The sequence below is a fragment of the Numida meleagris genome, chromosome 6 (assembly GCF_002078875.1).
Source record: "Numida meleagris isolate 19003 breed g44 Domestic line chromosome 6, NumMel1.0, whole genome shotgun sequence".
NCBI classification, from domain to species: Eukaryota; Metazoa; Chordata; class Aves; order Galliformes; family Numididae; genus Numida; species Numida meleagris.
The window spans coordinates 1630256-1647542 of NC_034414.1; the positions used below are offsets into that span (position 1 = coordinate 1630256).

General features: G+C 57.9%; 1 protein-coding gene across 7 annotated transcripts in view; it reads left to right on the plus strand.

Annotated features, from left to right (window-relative positions):
- MYRF (myelin regulatory factor) overlaps positions 1 to 17287 on the plus strand; it is a 38348-nt gene that overhangs the window by 3064 nt on the left and 17997 nt on the right. For 3 of the 7 annotated variants that reach the window (XM_021401060.1, XM_021401059.1, XM_021401062.1), the window contains exons 2-7: positions 10282 to 10369; positions 10767 to 11102; positions 13647 to 13708; positions 15906 to 16194; positions 16404 to 16576; positions 16914 to 17037. In XM_021401060.1, the coding sequence (XP_021256735.1) occupies positions 10282 to 10369; positions 10767 to 11102; positions 13647 to 13708; positions 15906 to 16194; positions 16404 to 16576; positions 16914 to 17037 (1072 nt within the window). Of the gene's footprint in view, positions 1 to 49; positions 493 to 10281; positions 10370 to 10766; positions 11103 to 13646; positions 13709 to 15905; positions 16195 to 16403; positions 16577 to 16913; positions 17038 to 17287 lie in introns of those variants that run through there. The other 4 variants (XM_021401064.1, XM_021401063.1, XM_021401061.1 and 1 more) reach the window with 3 other exon arrangements.

The window sequence follows — 17287 nt, forward strand, 5'->3', positions numbered from 1 at the left end:
GTGCGACGGCAGAGGATGGGAGTGTCTGGTTCCTTTGAGTCACGCAGAAAAATGTTTTTTTTGGGAGATGGATTTCACGTTGGCTGTTCTACGCTGTGCTGCTCCATGTGGGGCCGTGGCTCTGGGCAGAGGTGGCCTTGCGGTGTCACCGTCTCTCTTGGGCGGGCTGGCGCAGCGGGGAAGGAAAGAGGCTTTGTGTGGGGTGCTTTGCCGAGCAGAGTGAGCCCGTGACAGAGTCGTCCCGGGGAACCTGGTACAGCACAAACACATGACCATCCCTCCTGGTAATCCCCTCGCAGACCCAAATCCCGGAGTGTAGCAGCAGCAGCGCGCTCCCCGGCCCTCCCACTCTTCCCTGGAGGAATAGAAAAAGTGGCAATCAGCAGCCCTGCGAGCTGGACGAGCAGCAAAATGACAGAGGGTGAGAGCAGGGACGCAGCGGGGGCTTGACGTCCGCTCTCACCATGCTCAGGATGCACTGGATCCGAGCAGGTAACAGTACAGGTCCCTCTCCATCTTCCCACAGCTCGGCTTCCCCTCCTCGCTGCCCTCTCTGTCTCTTTTTTTTTTTTTTTTTTTCTGAGCCTATTGCCAGCACCGGGGAGCATTCCTTGGCAGAGGGAGTTGCTCCATCCAGGACGAGCAGGAGGAGGTCCAAGAGCCTTCAGCCAGAGCACTCGTCTTTGTCCGCTGCTCGGGGCAAGGCTAGCACCTCGGCAACCTCTCTGCGTTCCTGCCCTCTTTGCTCAGCTTGCCCCAAACCTCCTTTATCCTGAGTGGGAAAAGGACAGGGGACGTGGGGACGGAGTAAGCTACTCGTAGGAAGGTGGATCCCTAAGGACATCTGATAAGGGGCGGCTTGTGATTCAGAGCCACGTGCGCCCACGGAGGCTGTGTCGGGGATGGCAAGGAGGTACTTTGCCCACGCTGAGGTTTGTGTTGGTGTCCGGGGAGCCAGTGCCCACGCAGGGACCAGCCACGAGGCAGGGGAAGGTGGCATGGAGCCGTGGGGAGGTGTGAGCGGGCTGCTGCTGACCCAGAGATCCTGCTGGCACAAGGGCTGCTGCCTGCCATGAGTGTCGGAAGGAGATGCTGGCCCGGAGGGTGCCCCGCTGGGGTGGGATGGAAGATCCATTGGTGTGATGTGTCCCTTGCTGTGAGGGCAGGCGGCTGTGGGTGCTGACCCCGTCGTGCCTGGACCCGGTGCCTGGCCGAGGCCAGGAGCCTCGTGGAGGCATTTCTGTGTCTGTGCAGGAAAGCAACAGTGAGAAAAAGCTTGGCTAGGTGAAAGCTTGGGTCTTTTGGGGAGCAGATGTGGGAGCCGTCACGCGGCCCTGGGGACTTGTTGACGTGAGTAGGATCTGTGGCTGTGGGTCCTGGCAGGGAGGTTGAACTGCGTTCCCCCCAAGACGCAAAGCAGGACCCGGTGCTTGGCTTCTGCTTGGGAATCGCTTGCCGATGCGTGGGCCTAGAGCTGGGCACTAACCCGGGACACACATGGGTGCATGAGACAGGTCCCTGCAGTGCATCCCTGCCTGGCACTGGGGCAGCAAGGCTCGTTGGGAAGCCCCTTGCCTCCCCGCAGCCGTGCTGCTGGCTGGGGCTTGGACTTTGTGCTCTCTGATAAGAACCCCAGTAAGCTAAAGGTGCCTGAGGAATGATTAACCAGCGTGTGCGTCGCCAGAGGACAGGGGAGCAGCTGGAGGCACAAACAGGAACGGGGCTGGTGGCTTTTGGGATGGAGCTGGCCAGATGCCTCTTCCAGGCCCCAGCTCGTGGGGCAGCATCCTTCAGTAGAGAGAACCCACAGCGTGACCTCGGGGGGTTTTCCAGGCCGACACCAGAGCTGTGGGCAGGGGGGGGACGAGGTTGTCAGGTACAGGGGAGGTACAGAGCCCAGAGGAGGGAGTAGGGGTGCTCTTAGAGGCTGGATGGCTTCGGGCACCGCACTCTGCTCCCCGTTGGCTCCCACATCAGGTTTCACGGGTACACTCTCTTCCTTCTCCTTATCTTGCTGAACTTTGTCTGCTTGGATGCGGTTGCTCGAAATGGAGAAAGGGAGGTCTGGGAGCGGGGCTGGAGGGAGAGAGGAGCCAGCCCCAGCTGCAAAGAAAATGCCAGATGTACTGTGGAATGAGAGCAGCCCTTCCCACAGCGGAGGGTTGGAAGCGGATAGGCTTTAAGGTCCCTTCCGACCCAAGCTGTTCTGTGGTTCTTGCTGGTTTTACTGGCTTTGTGGGGAGGAGGGCTGGCTGGAAGAGCCGAGACTGGAATTTTAAGTAGTGGTGGTATGCTGGGCTCTGGGGTTTGAGGGCAGAGTGCAGGGTGAGCCGTGGGGAGCGGTCCCGGTGGCATCCGTCTGCAGTGGGTTGTGGTTCCGTAGCCTCTCTGGACTTCGCCTGTGTTAACTTTTCCTTTCTTCCCACTCTTTCTCCTTCCTCATACTGAATCGTGTCCGAAGTAGCTGCAAGCTGCGTCGCTGGGAAGAGCAAAACAAGTGGGGCTGTGAGTGCAGAGCAAGCAGAGGCGGTGCGGGACGGGAGGTGAGCAAGGTGCAGTGCCAGCAGCCACGGCCTGGCTGTTGATGTCTCTGATTTTTGTGAAAGGGTAATGGAAGTAGAATGCATGCCGGATGATATTTCTTAATAAACAGCTCTCGTTTATGACTTGCTGATTGCAGCTATCTGCTAGAAGTCCAAACAAGCAGGAAACCGAACAGTTTATCAGCCAGCCCGATCTCGGCTTATCTCTTCTGTTATGACAAGTAACGGTTATGGACATTGATACAATAAAGCACTAAAAAGCACAGCTTTGGCTTTATTGGAAAGGAGACACCTGCTTAAAGCAAAGCAAGAGCTTCAGAAGGGCATTATGAGGGCCATCAAGCCATGGTGCAGTTGGCTGCTGGCTGATAAGCTGATCGATGCTCGGCTTTGCAGGAGGAGCAATCAAACGGGTGCTCTTGTGGGACATCAGGGCAGGACCTTCCCTTGACTTAGCACACATGGGTAGGTGATCGTCCCGCTGGGATATCCAGAACCTGCAGTGTTTCATCCAAGCCAAGTTTGCCTTTGGAAGAGCTGAAAAGGGGACCAGTGAACCAGGAGGGTTAGCAAACTGGTCTCGTCGTGAGGGCTCTGCTTTTCCCTAGCAGAAATCCAGCCCATCGTATGCAGACTGGAATGCTTGCAGTTTTCAGCCATTCGAGCCCCTGTGTTGCCTTTTTTTTTGGCAGCTCCTGGTGTTGTTTGCAGGAATTAGGGGTTAGGGTTGTTAGGGTTAGGGTCTGGCTGATGCTGGGCTGTCGTGCACAGGCCAAGGGCGGTCGCAGGAGGCAGATAACATCAGGTTGGTGGCAGTCAGCACTGGAGGAGTTGTGGCTAGGAGCTAGTGAATGGCCCAGCTGTGAAATCCTCGCGCTATTTACGCCTTGGCATGAATGGAGATTTAAAAGGAAAAAAAAAAAAAAAAAAAAAAAGGGAGCTTTCAGGTTGGGCTTTGAGGAGAGCAGCGGGGCTGAGCGTTGCCTCCCGAATGGGAGGGCTGGCAGTGCAGGGCGAGCTGGGAGCAAGTGGCCTTGTGGTGGCCTGGACAGAAAGCTCTCAGAGGGGTTTAGTCACTGATCTAATGGCTCACACAATTCCCGTTCCTTCCTCGCTTCCCGCTCTTCCCTCTTAACATCTATTCGTCACAGCGCTGGCTGGAGGCTGCGTTGTTCGCTGCATTCCCCGGCAGGAGCTGGAGCTGCGAGTGAGCCTGCTTGTGGTTGGGTTGGAAGGGTCCTTAAAGATCACAGAACCACAGAATGGTTGGGTTGGAAGGGTTCTTAAAGATCATAGAGGCACGGAATGGTTGGGTTGGAAGGGTCCTTAAAGATCATAGAACCACGGAATGGTTGGGTTGGAAGGGTCCTTAAAGATCATAGAACCACGGAATGGTTGGGTTGGAAGGGTCCTTAAAGATCATAGAGCCACGGAATGGTTGGGTTGGAAGGGTCCTTAAAGATCATAGAACCACGGAATGCTTGGGTTGGAAGGGTTCTTAAAGATCATAGAGCCACGGAATGGTTGGGTTGGAAGGGTCCTTAAAGCCCCCCAGCCCCAACTCCTGCTGTGAGCTGGTTGTCCCCCACCAGATCATTCTGCCCAGGGCACCATCCAGCCTGGCCTTGGGCATCTCCACAGCTTGGGGCACCCACAACTTCTCTGGTTAGCGTGTGCCAGGGCCTCACCCTCTGAGTAAAGAATTTCCTCCTAAATCTCCCCTCTTTTAGTTTAAAACTGTTCCTCCTTTGCTGCTTCGACGTGAGACCCAGAGCACACAGGCAGCCTGCAGGGGGGACGGGATCCAAGCAGCACGTTCGGTATCTGATCTGCATTGTCTGGGAACTGTTTGCTAAATCCCTGGTGCAGGAACTATGTTCCAGTGCAGGAGGCAGCTCGCGGCTAGTCAGAATGAGCAAACAACAAATTTTATTGTGCACCTCCATACCCTTTAACTACGAAAGAGAACTCGAAGCGGGACACATCAGCTCGTGAGTGAACCCTGAAGCAACGCCACGCATCGGTGGCAGGATGACCTAGAAGCTTGCCACTGTACTCCACCGGCTGCTGGTGAGACTGGGAGCACTGGGACGGTTGGGTCTTCTCCTTGTTACCTCCTTGGGGGAACGAAATAACTGCACCTGCGTGCCCAATTTGGCCACTTCTGGTGTCCATCGTGGTTTTCTCAGGAGTCCTTTCTGGAGCAAACACTGTTGCCGTACGGTGCTGAGAACAAATGCTGTCGTGTCCCAGCGCCGTGAGAAGAAAGAGCTTGATGACCTGACCCTCCTGTTTGCCGGAGATTGGTGTTGGGTGCCCAGAAATAGTGATGGCCCTCCCCAGGCCCTGGCAAACGTCCCATCTAGATAAATAGCTCAGCCTTCGTGCTCTCGGCCTCTGCTGGAGGCTGTCCAGGCTGGACAGGAGGGACCTTGTTGCCTCCCAACGAGAAGGGAGGAACAAGATGCCCGATCTGGACGTAGCGTTCCAGGCGCTGCTTGGCTGCCTGTCGGTTTGTGTTCTGGGGCTGTCTTGTCTGCTCGTTCAGCCTCATGCCTGAGGGTTGCTTCGCACACATCTCCGAGCCACGGGTCCCACACGTGCACAGTGCTCCCTGCAGCCTCTCCGGGAGCCGCGAGCCCGCAGCTCTGGTGGCCTTGCAGCAGGGTCGGTGTCAGCGTGGTCATCGTAGGGTGCTGTTCCTGGCAGCACAGCAGCAGAGTGGCACCTTCTGCCAGCCTCAAGTCCCTTTGCCTCCTTGAGCCTTCGTTTCCTTTTTCTGGTCTCTGGTGACCGTGACCTGGAGCAGCTGGGTCGCTGCTGTCCCTCCGAGCTCGCATTCTGGGTAGAGCGAGTGGGATGCAGAGGAGCACACGGGGGCTCCTGCGAGCAGCAGCTTTGGCTCAAGTCTCCTTTCTTCCACCCAGCATGAGGAGCCTCAACGAAGGCTGGAAGCCTCTCCCTGCTGCCTTATTCCCAGCAGGGACCGGAGACACTGGGCTCACAGAGGGACCTCCTCCGGTCCTGCCATCCCCACCGCCACCCTCAGTCCAGGCAGGGAGATACAGGCATTATCTCGTGGCTGCGCCGTTCCCCAAACAAACAGGGCAATGTGCCCCCCTGGGCGGGCACCTTGGACCCCACCAAATGGCGACGCTTGTGTGGGTGCTGCTGTTTCTGCCATCTTAGTGCATGAATGGACAAGCAGGGCATTGACGGCAGCGGGGACACGCACAAACGCTCCACTGTGTCCCCTCTCACACCTTCCCCCCCTCCTCCTCGGCCCCGATGCCCAAAGGACAATGGCTCTATCCACGCCGATGTTCACAGCTGGCAAGGGCGGAGGAGAGGCCGAGACCAGGGTGGGCAGCCGGAAGGAGAAGGGACCCAGGGCTCTGGGGGGACAACGGCTTGGGGAGGAAGGGACGAGGGGAGATGGGAGCTGGGGGCACGTGGGATGGGCTGGGAGAGGGAGACAGGAGGTGGTGGGAGGTGGACAGGCCAGAAGGAGGAAAGAGGGCTCGGGGTGGTTCAGGAGGAGCATGGAGGTGTGGGGATGCAGCTGACTCGGGAAGATGGCAGTGGTTTGGTTGCACTGTGTCATGAATGGCACCGGTGTGGAGTTTTGCTGCTGGTTCTCTGTTGAGCCTGGTTGTCTCTCCAAGGGCCTTCTGGCCACTGGGGACCCTGCAGCCCTTCCTACGGTACCAGGATGTGGGGTCTTGGTTAAACCCCACCTCTCCTGTACCGATGGGGATGCAAGAGCTGCTGCGTGGCTTCGGGAGGGTGGGTGATGTCCTTGGAAGTGGAATGGCAGCATGATGGCCGTACCCCTGCACTGTCTGCGGCAGTCTTGCCTTCGTGGTGGTAAGGGGCATGTGCTATGTGTGTGAGCAGAAACATGTCGTAATGCACCTGAAACCACTTGGTGAGAGCACGCGGGAGGCAGCAACCCCATGTAGGTCAGCTCTGTCAGTGCTGGATCCTGATGTTATGGAGCTGCTGGGTTGGCACCGTTGGCTTCTCCCTTCGGCAGCCCATGCAGACCCCAGCAGGCTGTCCTGGGGGGCTGAAGGGGATCGACGGAGGGGCTCACCCCACGGCTCGAGGAGGGGCTCCTCTGTGCCTCAGGGCTACGCTCCGGGGTGGTCCCAAAAGCGCTGTGGGGGAGATAGGGGAGAGGTCTGGTTCGGCGTCCCACTCGGGTTACAGGAGCCACTTCTGCCAGGAGGGACTGGTTATCGTTACAGTCAGGTAATAAAGAGCGTTCATTAAGGAGGAATGCTGGGCTGGGATCTGAGGGGAGGCGGGGGCTGCGGGGTCGCATTCCCCCCTGCCGGAGGGGATGCGTTCCCCCTTGGCACCCCCAGGGTTGGGAGTGTGGAGCAAAGGGGAGATCATCCCGCTGTCCCTGGGGCTCTGAGCAGCCCCAGGACGGCTGTGTCCTCTCACCCTCCCTGCATCCCATCCCAAGGACCGGGAGGCTGCCGTTCCCAGCTGGGGAGCACCGATCCCAAACCCGCAGCTCCTGAGCTTAGATGGTGTTTGGTTAACGAGCTGCGGCCCGGATTCCTCGTGCTCGCAGCCCGGCCAGCAGCCAATCCTCCGGGGCTGAAGGATAAACACGGGAGGAAGACGAAAGGGACGCGGAGCGCGCTGGGCCCCGGGAATGTGCCGATGTGGCAACGGGCTGCTGATTGTGCAAGCTGCGGGTGCCACCTCGCTGCGTGGGCCAGCGGCTCCTGGGGGCTTCGACCACGTCCTCCCCACTTGGCGCTGGCTTCATCACCGGGGTGCTCAGGAGGAACAGGCCAGGCTTCCAGCGCCGTCAGAGGGTCCTCGGATTGGAGCACTCGGACTGGGGACCAGGTAGGGCCAGGATGGCAGAGGGATGCCACCATCCACGCTGCCACGAGGCAGATGCTCAGCGGTATCTGTGGCTCTTTGCTCATCTCCACCGCAGTCCTGCTTTCGGAGCAGGGCGCTTCCTTTGTCGTTCAATCCAACAACCCCCCCCGAAGTTAGTCCGTGAACAAAAATTCAGCCTCTGGTGCACAGCTATGGGGACGCCCATGGCTTGGCACGACCTCCTCTCTTCTTCCTCGCCACTGGTGTTCCCCAGCCCGTGGAGATGGTTGGCCTCGTCATCCCCAGGTTCCCACATCTGGTTCTTGTTAGTGGATCCCAGGATGAAGTTCCTCCGTGCTCTCCCTTCCTCCCACCCCCAGGTGACCCAGGCGGGATTATAGGTGATTAGAAGACAGGCAACAGAGCAAGAATTGGGGGGGAGGGACTGTTATAAATAGAAATACCATAAACTTATCAGCCTATCACTCGAGGTAAATTCTGGGTTTAATCTCTTAGACCTGTAAATATGATGACTCGCAGGGGCCAGACGCCTTTAACTCTTTCGGTGCCCATCTCTGGTGGGAAATGAGCGGCGGTGGAGCACCTGGAAAGGGGACGGGGATGGATATGACCAGGAGAGCCGTGCCAGCAGCCCCGCGCCGCCAGAGCAAGGCAGCGAGTATAGGGCGGCACGGGAAGCACCTCCGCTTGGATGTCGGTCGTGTTCGGAGGTTTGGGGAAGGCAGAGAAAACAAGTCCAAACATTGGGATTCCTGACATTCTCGCACATATGGGGCCTCTGCCGGCCCAGCGCTGCTCGTGAGGAAGGTGCCGTGGGTTTAACGTCTTGTTCTCGTGGCAGGGTTTGCCTGCAGGGCCTCCTCGGTGCTCTGGTGAGGAAGGGGCTAGAGGTGAAGCAGGGCAGAGGGTGCTGGCAGGTTTGGGAGCTCCTTTGTGGCTGGAGGAGGGGTGAAATGGCAGGTTGTCCTGGAGGAGTTGGACGCAAGGAGCCCCTCCAGGGAGGTCAGCGTGCTGCTTGGGGCCGGGGGGACGTCGAGAGGGGAGGCAGGTGACAAAAGCTCTTGGGCCGGGTGGGGGTTGAGCTGCCCAGCGTCCCTCCTGGTGGCTTCCTGCTCCTTCCTGATCCCATGTCGGAAGGGGAGGGAACGTTATTCGTGTCGATAGGAGCTCGTGACTCAGTGGAGAAGCATTAACTTTGAATTAATCACCTAAGCTGGCTTTCGCTAAGCGCCCTGCGTGCATTGGATTCACGGGCGGTGGGGTGTTCCCTCTGCTGTCCCCACGTCCTCGAGCCGAGGACAGCCCTTCGTTGTCAGCGGGCAGCCCCTTCCCTTTGCGCATGCGCATCGGGCCCCGGCGTTGCCATCCTTGTGGCAGCACAGCTGACGCAGCTCTTGCATCACGTTTCTTATCGCACCCCGCGCCCGGGTCTCCGCTGAGCACTCCCAAAGGTGACTTCTAAGAGAAGGCAGCGGAAAAACAGGAGAGCCCAGCAGCGCTGCTGTCCTTTCTGGGTAGGTTCTGGGCTCCCCTTCCACTGTGTTGAAGCTGCTGGGGTTTGGAGATGGGAAGGAAACCTGATAGGGTCAGGTGTCTTGAGGCCCTTTCCTGGACGCGCTCAATAGCTGGAGGAAGGACAGCAAAATTGGTAAAGTGCCTTTCTGGCTTCTTGGAATCGTTAAGATTGGGAAGTCCAACCCCAAGCTAGCTCCCCATGCCCGTTAACCGCATCCCTCGGTGCCACATCTCTGCGTGCCTTGAACGCCTCCAGGGACAGGGACTCCAGCACCTCCCTGGGCAGCCTGTGCCAATGCAAAACCACTCTTTTGGAAACATGGCTCTCCAGCCCGGAACTTGGGATGAAGACCTGTCTTCCAATAGCTTTCATGGCGAGTGGTTGCCAAGCGCCTCGTGTGGCTTGTCGACGGTGAGGGGATGGAGAGGGTGCAGAAGAGGTGCCTTGGTAGCGAAGGGTTGGGAGCAGGGTGAAGCAGAGATCGTTGGGGATGGGTGGGGGACACGGGCACCCGTGGTGCTGGCCCTGGTGAGCTCTCCCAGCCAACCATGAGTTGAAGCAGGACAGTGGCAGGGTTGTAAGCAAAGAGTTCACGGTGGACAGCGTCACCTCCTCCTGCCACGGTGCCCCACGGGCTAGATGTCCTGCCCTGAGCAGATCCCCAGGATCGTTCCCCCTAGTTACCGAGGGAGAGATTCCCCTGTCCGTGCACGTACCCCGTCCTCTTGGCAGAATTCCTGGCTGGATTTATTTCTGCCAATTTGCTTGTCTTTCTATGAAAGGGATTTGCAGAGGAGAATGCTGCAATTGGCCGGGTGCGGGCCCGAACCCCCCGTTTGGGATTTTTTTTGCGGTTCGTTGGTTGACCTTTCCCCAGCACACGGCCTGTGGGGGGTGAGGGCCGGCCCATGAGCTCTGGGCCTCTTGGGAAGGGCCCTCTTCCTTATCGGAGCCGGGTCTCCTCTTCCACTTTCTTGGCAGCGTCTTTGGCACCGAGGGCTGGCAGCGACCCCAGAGAGCTGCAGACTCCCACTTGAGAGAGACAGATAAAGAAAGCACTTTCTGTCAACAAAACCCAGCCCAGCTTCCCCAGGGCAGGAGAGGGGAGAAGGAGGCCTCAGGAGAAGGCAGAGGGAAACCCGCTGCTCGCCCGGCCTCCGCGCCGTCTGGTTTTACAGTGGGATACAGATTGCTATGGACCAGTGGTTCTTGTCAAACCTCAGGGTCTGCCGATCTTCTCCTATTGGTTTTGACTCTGCAAAGGTCTTTGGCGGTGTTTCTGCTCTACAGCGCCTTTGCCTTTCACGTCCTTCCTTCTCACGGCTCTTGCTTCCACCTCCTCTTCCCTCGCAGGCCACGACATTAATGGAGCTCTGGAGCCATCTAACATCGACACCAGCATCCTGGAAGAGTACATCAGCAAGGAGGACTCGCCAGATATGTAAGTGCTTCCCTTGCTCCACAGCAGGAGCAGTGCTTGCTGTCGTTTTCTGTGGAGAAGCTCTGCAGCGTGAGGAATCTTGAAATCGCTGTGCCCCGTACGCACCACTGTCCCTCCTAGAGTCCTCCTCTATAGGAGGTTGGTTTCCCAGGCACTTCCGGCCTTGACATCCCTGCAGGTGGATTTTTCCCCCTTTGGGGTTGCGTCAGTCCCACCGATCCAGGTGACCAACCTGTACGCTCCTGCTCGTGCCACCACAATGCTGGCTGTTTCACTCCTCCTCTGGGTGCCCCAGAGCACCCCAGCAGCTCCGTCCCCGCGGCTGAAGGGCTGGGTAGCGGGTGGAAAGTGCCGCCTACCTGTCTTGCAGCTGAGGTTATCGCCTTCTCTCTCTCAGCTGTTTCCCTGACATCTCTGCTTCAGCTGGCTGCGCGCACCCCCAGCCCTCCAGCTCAGCCACCGTCAGCGCGCCTCTTCCCAGTTCCGTCGGCAGTGCTGGGCATGTGAACAACCCTGCTTCCAGCGGTGCCCTCCACCTTCCTCCCCCGGGCAGCCAGATCCCGATCCGTCATGGTCCTCTTCTGGCCAACCCTTGCGGACCCAGCTATGGTGCTCACCTCAACTGCAATAACAACAATGGCATGGCGGTGCCCAAGGGCTACCTTGGTGGCCACTGCCTAAACAACATGGTCCCTCCAATCAAATCGGAGCCCAAGGCCTCCTACGCACCTGGGTAAGTTGGGGCTGGGGTGGCAGGACGAGGGCACGAGGTGAGACCGGCGTTCTTCCAGACTGGTGGGGCCTGGAGGGCAGAGGTGGCTTGTCCCATAGCGCCTTAACCGCTGCCCGTGTCGGTCAGGATGAAGCCCTGGCTTCACGGGGAGATGCTTTGTCACGCGTTTTCTGAGAAGTTGTTCGGTTTTGGCCTTGTCTGTGCCCGCTGAGTTGCAGAGGAGCGGTGACATCCCATGCTTATACAGGGAGACAGATGACAGGGCTATCCGTGCTGCACATCTGCGAGTGCATGACGGGAGGTAGCATCGTCCTTTTCGAGAAGAAACAGATGCAGAATAAGGCTGAATAAGACAAAACTTACTTTCCAGGATGTTCCCTTGACAATCCCAGGGGAAGATGTTAGCTAAGTTGGGCAAAAAAGTGCGTTTCTCTTGGCCTGACCTTTCAGATACCGAAGAGAAGAAAGATACGGTGTCTGAGCTGGAGTTACACCCCTTTGCAACAGGCTCTGGATGCAGCTCTGCTGAAGGGGAAGGTGGCAGCCGAGTCTTAGTATTGCTGATGGACTCAACTGGACAACTGGGAGGAGGAACGACGAGGGGAACGGCACTGGTGGGCTGGGAGGGCGCAGCAACGTGGCAGCCTTGGCAGGGAGCACCACGCAGAGAGCACAGCCAAGCGGATGATGGACGCCAGGGACACGGAGGCCAGGAGGACCCCAGAACTGCTGCTCATCTCCACCAAGCCCTCCCTGGCTTTTCTCCCTCTGCTTTGTGCCCTCTAGTGTCGCCAGCAAGTACGGCGTGGCGCGCTTGCCGTGCTCACAATCCGCTAGCTTGCAGAAGGAATAATTGATCTGGAATGTAGCTCTTCTGGGATGACTTTGGCTTATTTTATTCCCAGATCAGGGAGTTGCAGTGGAAGCACGTGTCTTAGGGGAAGCCGTGCCCAAAAGCAGGGTGGGATGCCCTTCTGGGACATCCCTTTCTTCTGCGTGCCTCTGGCGTTCTCCAGGACGTGAGAAGGCACGGGGTAGGATCATAGCTCTCCTCCATTCGTTAACCAGGTCAGATTACCTGTCTGCTGGCTTCGTCATCTTGACTTGCAGGAGGACAACAAACCCATCACGGAGACATCAGGAACTGCTGCAGCTGAGGGAAGAGCTCACATCATCATTTGGGGCTGTCGTGGAGGTGATCGAGGCGTTTGCCTGGGAGTACGTGCTGCTTTGTCTGTGGTGGATCCTTGGGCTGGGATGTGGCTTCATGACTGGACTCCACTGGGACCTGGTGGTCACTGCACGTAGCGGAAGCAAGGTTCATAGCAAGCCCTTGCTCTTGGAGATGGAGACCTTGGTTGGGTGAAGTGAACTAGGTCAGCTTTGCTGGCGGCATTTCTTCAGCATCCCAGAAGGACCCATCCTGTGACAGTAAGCTTTTCCTGGAGAAGCAGTCGCAGTGTCCAACGCTCACAAACCCTATCCATGGGCTGGGCGTGCCTCCCTGCGTAGCACCCACCTTTCTGCTCCTGTTGTCCCTGCGTTGTCCCTGGCCGTTTTGTTACAGCAGGAGCAGGCTTTGCAGAGCGCTGGGCTGCTGCAACGTGATGGGGATTGCCAAGGCAGAGGATACGAGATACCTCCTTCCCACGATATCCCACTGCCAACAATCTGCACAGGGGCAGAGCACGTTGCGAGCCCTTTCTCTAGAGCCACCATCTCCCTGCTGCAGCTTTGGCTTGCAGTGACCGTGCCTCAGTTTAGCTGGCAGCAAGGCCTTGACTTTTCTTCCGTGCATATCTTCTGCACAATATTACTGGGGAAGAACCGGAATCTGAGCTGAGCAAATCGTTCTCTTGTGCGCCAGGATAACGGAAGATTTACCCTGGCCTGAAGATGTGTCTGGTGAGGAGAGGCTGGGAGAAAGAGAAGGAAGCGCTGGTTCCAATGGATTTCCAAGGAGAGTCTTTAGGAATGGCTGAAGAGCCCGGCTTCCAGTAAGGAAGGAAGCAAAGGTGACACCCTCTCTGTGGTCGCCGTCCACGAGCCCTGGTCGTGCGGCTGAGTGCCCAGTTCGGTTGCATTTTGCAGTTAGGACCAAACCTTGCCCCTGGTGCCGTTGGAGCAGAGGCAGAGTGATACAGCTGGCAGCTGTGGTGGTGCTCAGGTTGGTACAGGTGGCACAGCAGAGTGCAGCCCGTGGGCTCCCCAGGTGGTGCTTTCAGATCCCGGCTCCCCCAGAACCCCCCGTTTCTCCATGGCGAAGCACAAGGTCATTGGGGAACAGATGTATTTCTCTGTTCAACTTCAACGGCTGAGCCGAGCCGAGGGGGAAGCCTCATAGGCAGGTCAGCAAAATGCCTCTCCCTGCTGCCCAAGCGCGGGCCCTGGGGAATGGTGACAGCGGTGGCAGTCTCCAGTTGGTCGCTGGAGGTCCTCGGGGTGATGGGGATCTTGTGGGACCGTGCTTTGCTCCAGCTGGACCGGCCGATCCCATCGCCGCGCGCTGCTTTGCCATGACCTTCCCTTTTCTTTTCTCCGCAGCACTTTACCTGACTCTCCCCCTGACTCTGGATCAGAAGCCTACTCCCCTCAGCAGGTGACCGGTAAGTGCTTTAAGGAGAGAGAGGGAGGGGGAAGAGAAATACGTAAGAACGAAAACCCCAAACCCAACATCCTCCCCCTCTTTGTTCCATGAAAGTGGTTGGCTCTGCAGTCTTTATCAGACGGGAGAAAACAGGCGGCTGCAATACGTGGGGAGATTATCAGTTAGTAAATATCCCTAGACTTTCGCCTATTGTTCTCCTGCTGGTCTTTGCAAGAGGGGAGAGCGAGAAAGAGAAGGGAAGGGGAGGGAAGGCGAGATGTGAACCCGCTTACGCGGGGAGAGATCGGCAGCATGGCTCGTCCCCGGGCGGGTGGGATGTGGGACCTGGAGCCTCCCTGTCCCGCGTGAGCCCGAGGCAAGGAGAACATCCCTGCAATGGAACCCGCTTCGGGGAGATGGAGATGAACCTTCCGTTCAGCAGTAAGTTCCTTCCACGCCCTCCCCTCCCCTCGGAGCCGGGGCTCTTCTGCTCCCCCCTGCGAAGGGTGAGAGAGAGCCGGTCCCACCCCACGGACCCTGCCAGCCCCCCAGCTCCCTGCTGGGAAGCCACGCAGCGTCGTGCTGACCTTCACCGCGCTTTGCTGGGAGGAACTCCTTGGTGAGGAGGGAAGGTTGTGCCGGGCTCCCTTCCCCCTCGCCGGCAGCGCCCTCTTCCCCGAGCTCCGACCGTTCCTCACCAGGAACAGCGCTTACTCTTTCTCTTTTTTTTTTTTCCTTCTGATGGAAGAGGTCAAGAGTTCTGTTTATCTTGCTTAAAAAAAAAAAAAAAATCCCTGGAATTCCTCCTGCCCCTTCCTTAAATATAACAAAGAGGCCAGGTTGCTCACCGAGGGGAGAGCTGCTTCGACGCTCCTCGCTTTCTCTGTGTGGGGAGGAGAGGAAGCAGCAGGGAGCTCTGCAGAGCCCCGCATGCAGCACATGCACTGGAGATGTTGAGAAACCCCATTCCTCACCGTGCTCTGCAGGGCAGGGCACGGGGCTCCTCTGCAAGCCCTGAAGCAGCTGTCTGTCTGTCTGTGCTCATTGCCCACGGGTGGTTGGGAAGCTTGAGGTTGCCTTCAGATCCTCGCTCCTTTACTCCGTGTATTCACTTGAACTGTGGAAGGGTTTGGTTTTGCCAGAGAACCGTGTCCCAGGCGGAAAGTTTCTCCTCTCCCCACTGTTTATTTTGGGATGCAGAGAGGATGGAGAAGCTGGTGCAGAAGGTGCGTGCGATTCATCAGGCTCCAATCTTTGCTTTCCACCCACGTGGTGTACGGGACATGCCCATTTGTTCCTACGAAACGTAAAAATAAGCTGCTGAAATGGTGCCAACGTTGACTCTTGCCAGAATTTTTGGAGCGGGTCCCGTGGTCCCTTCCAACCCAAGCCATTCTACGATTCTGTGGTTTCCTGCTCCATCTGAGAGGAGCACGGAGCTTGCTCAAGTCTTGCCTGCGCATCGACTTCCATACCAATGCGTTTGGTTTCCGTAGTAAATTGATGAGCGCCGTTTCCTTTGGTCCAGTCTCTCATTTCTAGGCATTCTGCAGCCACGTTGGGTGATATCCAATCATCCAGCTTTCCTCTACACGCTTCAGTTTTTGCTCTGAGGTTCCAGAAGTGTCTTGGTTGACCAGAGTGTCTTGGTGCGTTGGCATTGCCACGTGTTGAGCTTGTGTTGAGCTGGAGCCCAGGCAGCTGCAGAGAGCTGGATTTGCATGCCCTTCCACCGGCGTTTATTTTGATGGCAGCGTAGTCAAATCGACCCTGAGCCTGGCATTGCTTTAGTGTCCTGTTCCACAGGGAGGAGGAGGAAGGTGGGATCATTTGAATGCTTCTTTTTGTTTATTGAAATGTGGAGGTCAAAGTCACCTTCTGGCCCTGCATTTCCAGGCACAGGCTTTGGGCAGGCCCCGCTGTCGGACCCGCCGTGCCACCGCTCTTTCTGGATCCGTGTAGTTCCTTGGCGATGCAGGAATTTTCATCACATCATTAGGGTTGGAAAAGACCTCTAAGGCCATCGAGTCCAACTGTCAACCCGTCCCCACCGTGCCCACTGGGCCATGCCCCGAAATAGAATCACAGAATCATTAAGGTTGGAAAAGATCTCTAGGATCCTCAAGTCCAATGGGATTTCCTCACAGCGGGGCTTGGAGCTGAAGCTTCGGCCTGGTGCTGTTCTCACAGGCGTTCCTCTTTCTCTCTCCTTCAAGATCCTCACCTCCTTCGGACCATGACCCCCGAGAACATGTGCCATGTAATTCCCCCATCCCGCCTGGAGCACCCCCCGCCGCCGCCGCCTCCTCCTCCTCCTCCCCCCCACCTGCAGGCCGTGCCCCCTCCTTCCCACCAGCACTTCCCTGGCCTGCAGCGGGACCTGTACATGAAGGCTGAGCCCCTGATGCCTCCCTACGGCATGGGACAGGGCATGGCGCCGGCCGACCTCCACCACGCTCAGCAGTCGCAGATGCTGCACCAGCTTCTCCAGCAGCACGGAGCAGAGTAAGGCCTCTGGGGCATTGGGATTTGTTGGTTTCGGTGTGACTCGAGGTGGGGGCGGACCCAGAGCGTGGGATGCTCGGAGCTGGATGGCGGGGACGGAGGGGACGCCGAGATGTGGCTCAGGCGCACGCCTGGCACGGAGCTCGCCGTGGGTGGGTGGGCGGGAGGTGGTGATGTTGCAGGGTTGTCACCTCCCCGTTGCCCCGCAGCCTCCCGGTGCACCCTGCCAAGAAAAGGAAGCACTCCGAGTCACCCCCCAACACCCTCAGCGCGCAGATGCTCAACGGGCTGATAAAGCAGGAGCCGGGCATGGGGTCTGTGCCACTCAACCCCGACAGAGTTCCCACTCCTCCTTGGCACCAGCCAGGACCTCTCTCTCCAGGTACGCGGTTTTCACCCCCTCGTCCCCTTAATCCCTCCCCAGCATGCAAACCTGGCGGTGCCTGGGGAGAGCGTGTGAGCTCCCCGGGCGTGGGGCAGGGTCCAGACCTTGTGCCACCGCCGTGCCCTGGCAGTCAGGAGGCGACTTGCTCCCTTGTGCTTTTACCCAACTGAATGCTCCGCCGTAGAGTTATCGAATCATCAAATGGCATAGCTTGGAAGGGACCTCAAAGATCATCTAGTTCCAACCTCCTGCTATGGGCAGGGTTGCCACCCGCTAGGCTGGACTTGCCAGGGCCCCATCAGGGTGAGTAGAATGCATCTTTCTCTCTCTGCAGGCCTGATTCAGGATAACGACAGCTTGAATGGCTCCTACCTAGACCCCAACTACCAGTCTATAAAGTGGCAGCCGCATCAGCAGAACAAGTGGGCAACTCTCTACGACGCCAACTATAAAGAACTGTGAGTAACCCATCCAAAGGCACGTCCAGCCTTTCGTTCATCGGCCTTCTCGTTCAAGGACCGAGGCTGGGGAGATCTGATATCTTGGACCTCCCTTGTCTTTTATCACCTGCTGATCTCTGCTTGCCCACGCTGTGGTGGAGTTGCGCTCCCTGCTGTACCTTTGCCATTGAGAAGGTCTCTTCTCTGCACTTCTGCTTGAACGGTGGGGGATTAAGGAGTGGGGCTGGCTCTGCAGGAGCCAACACTT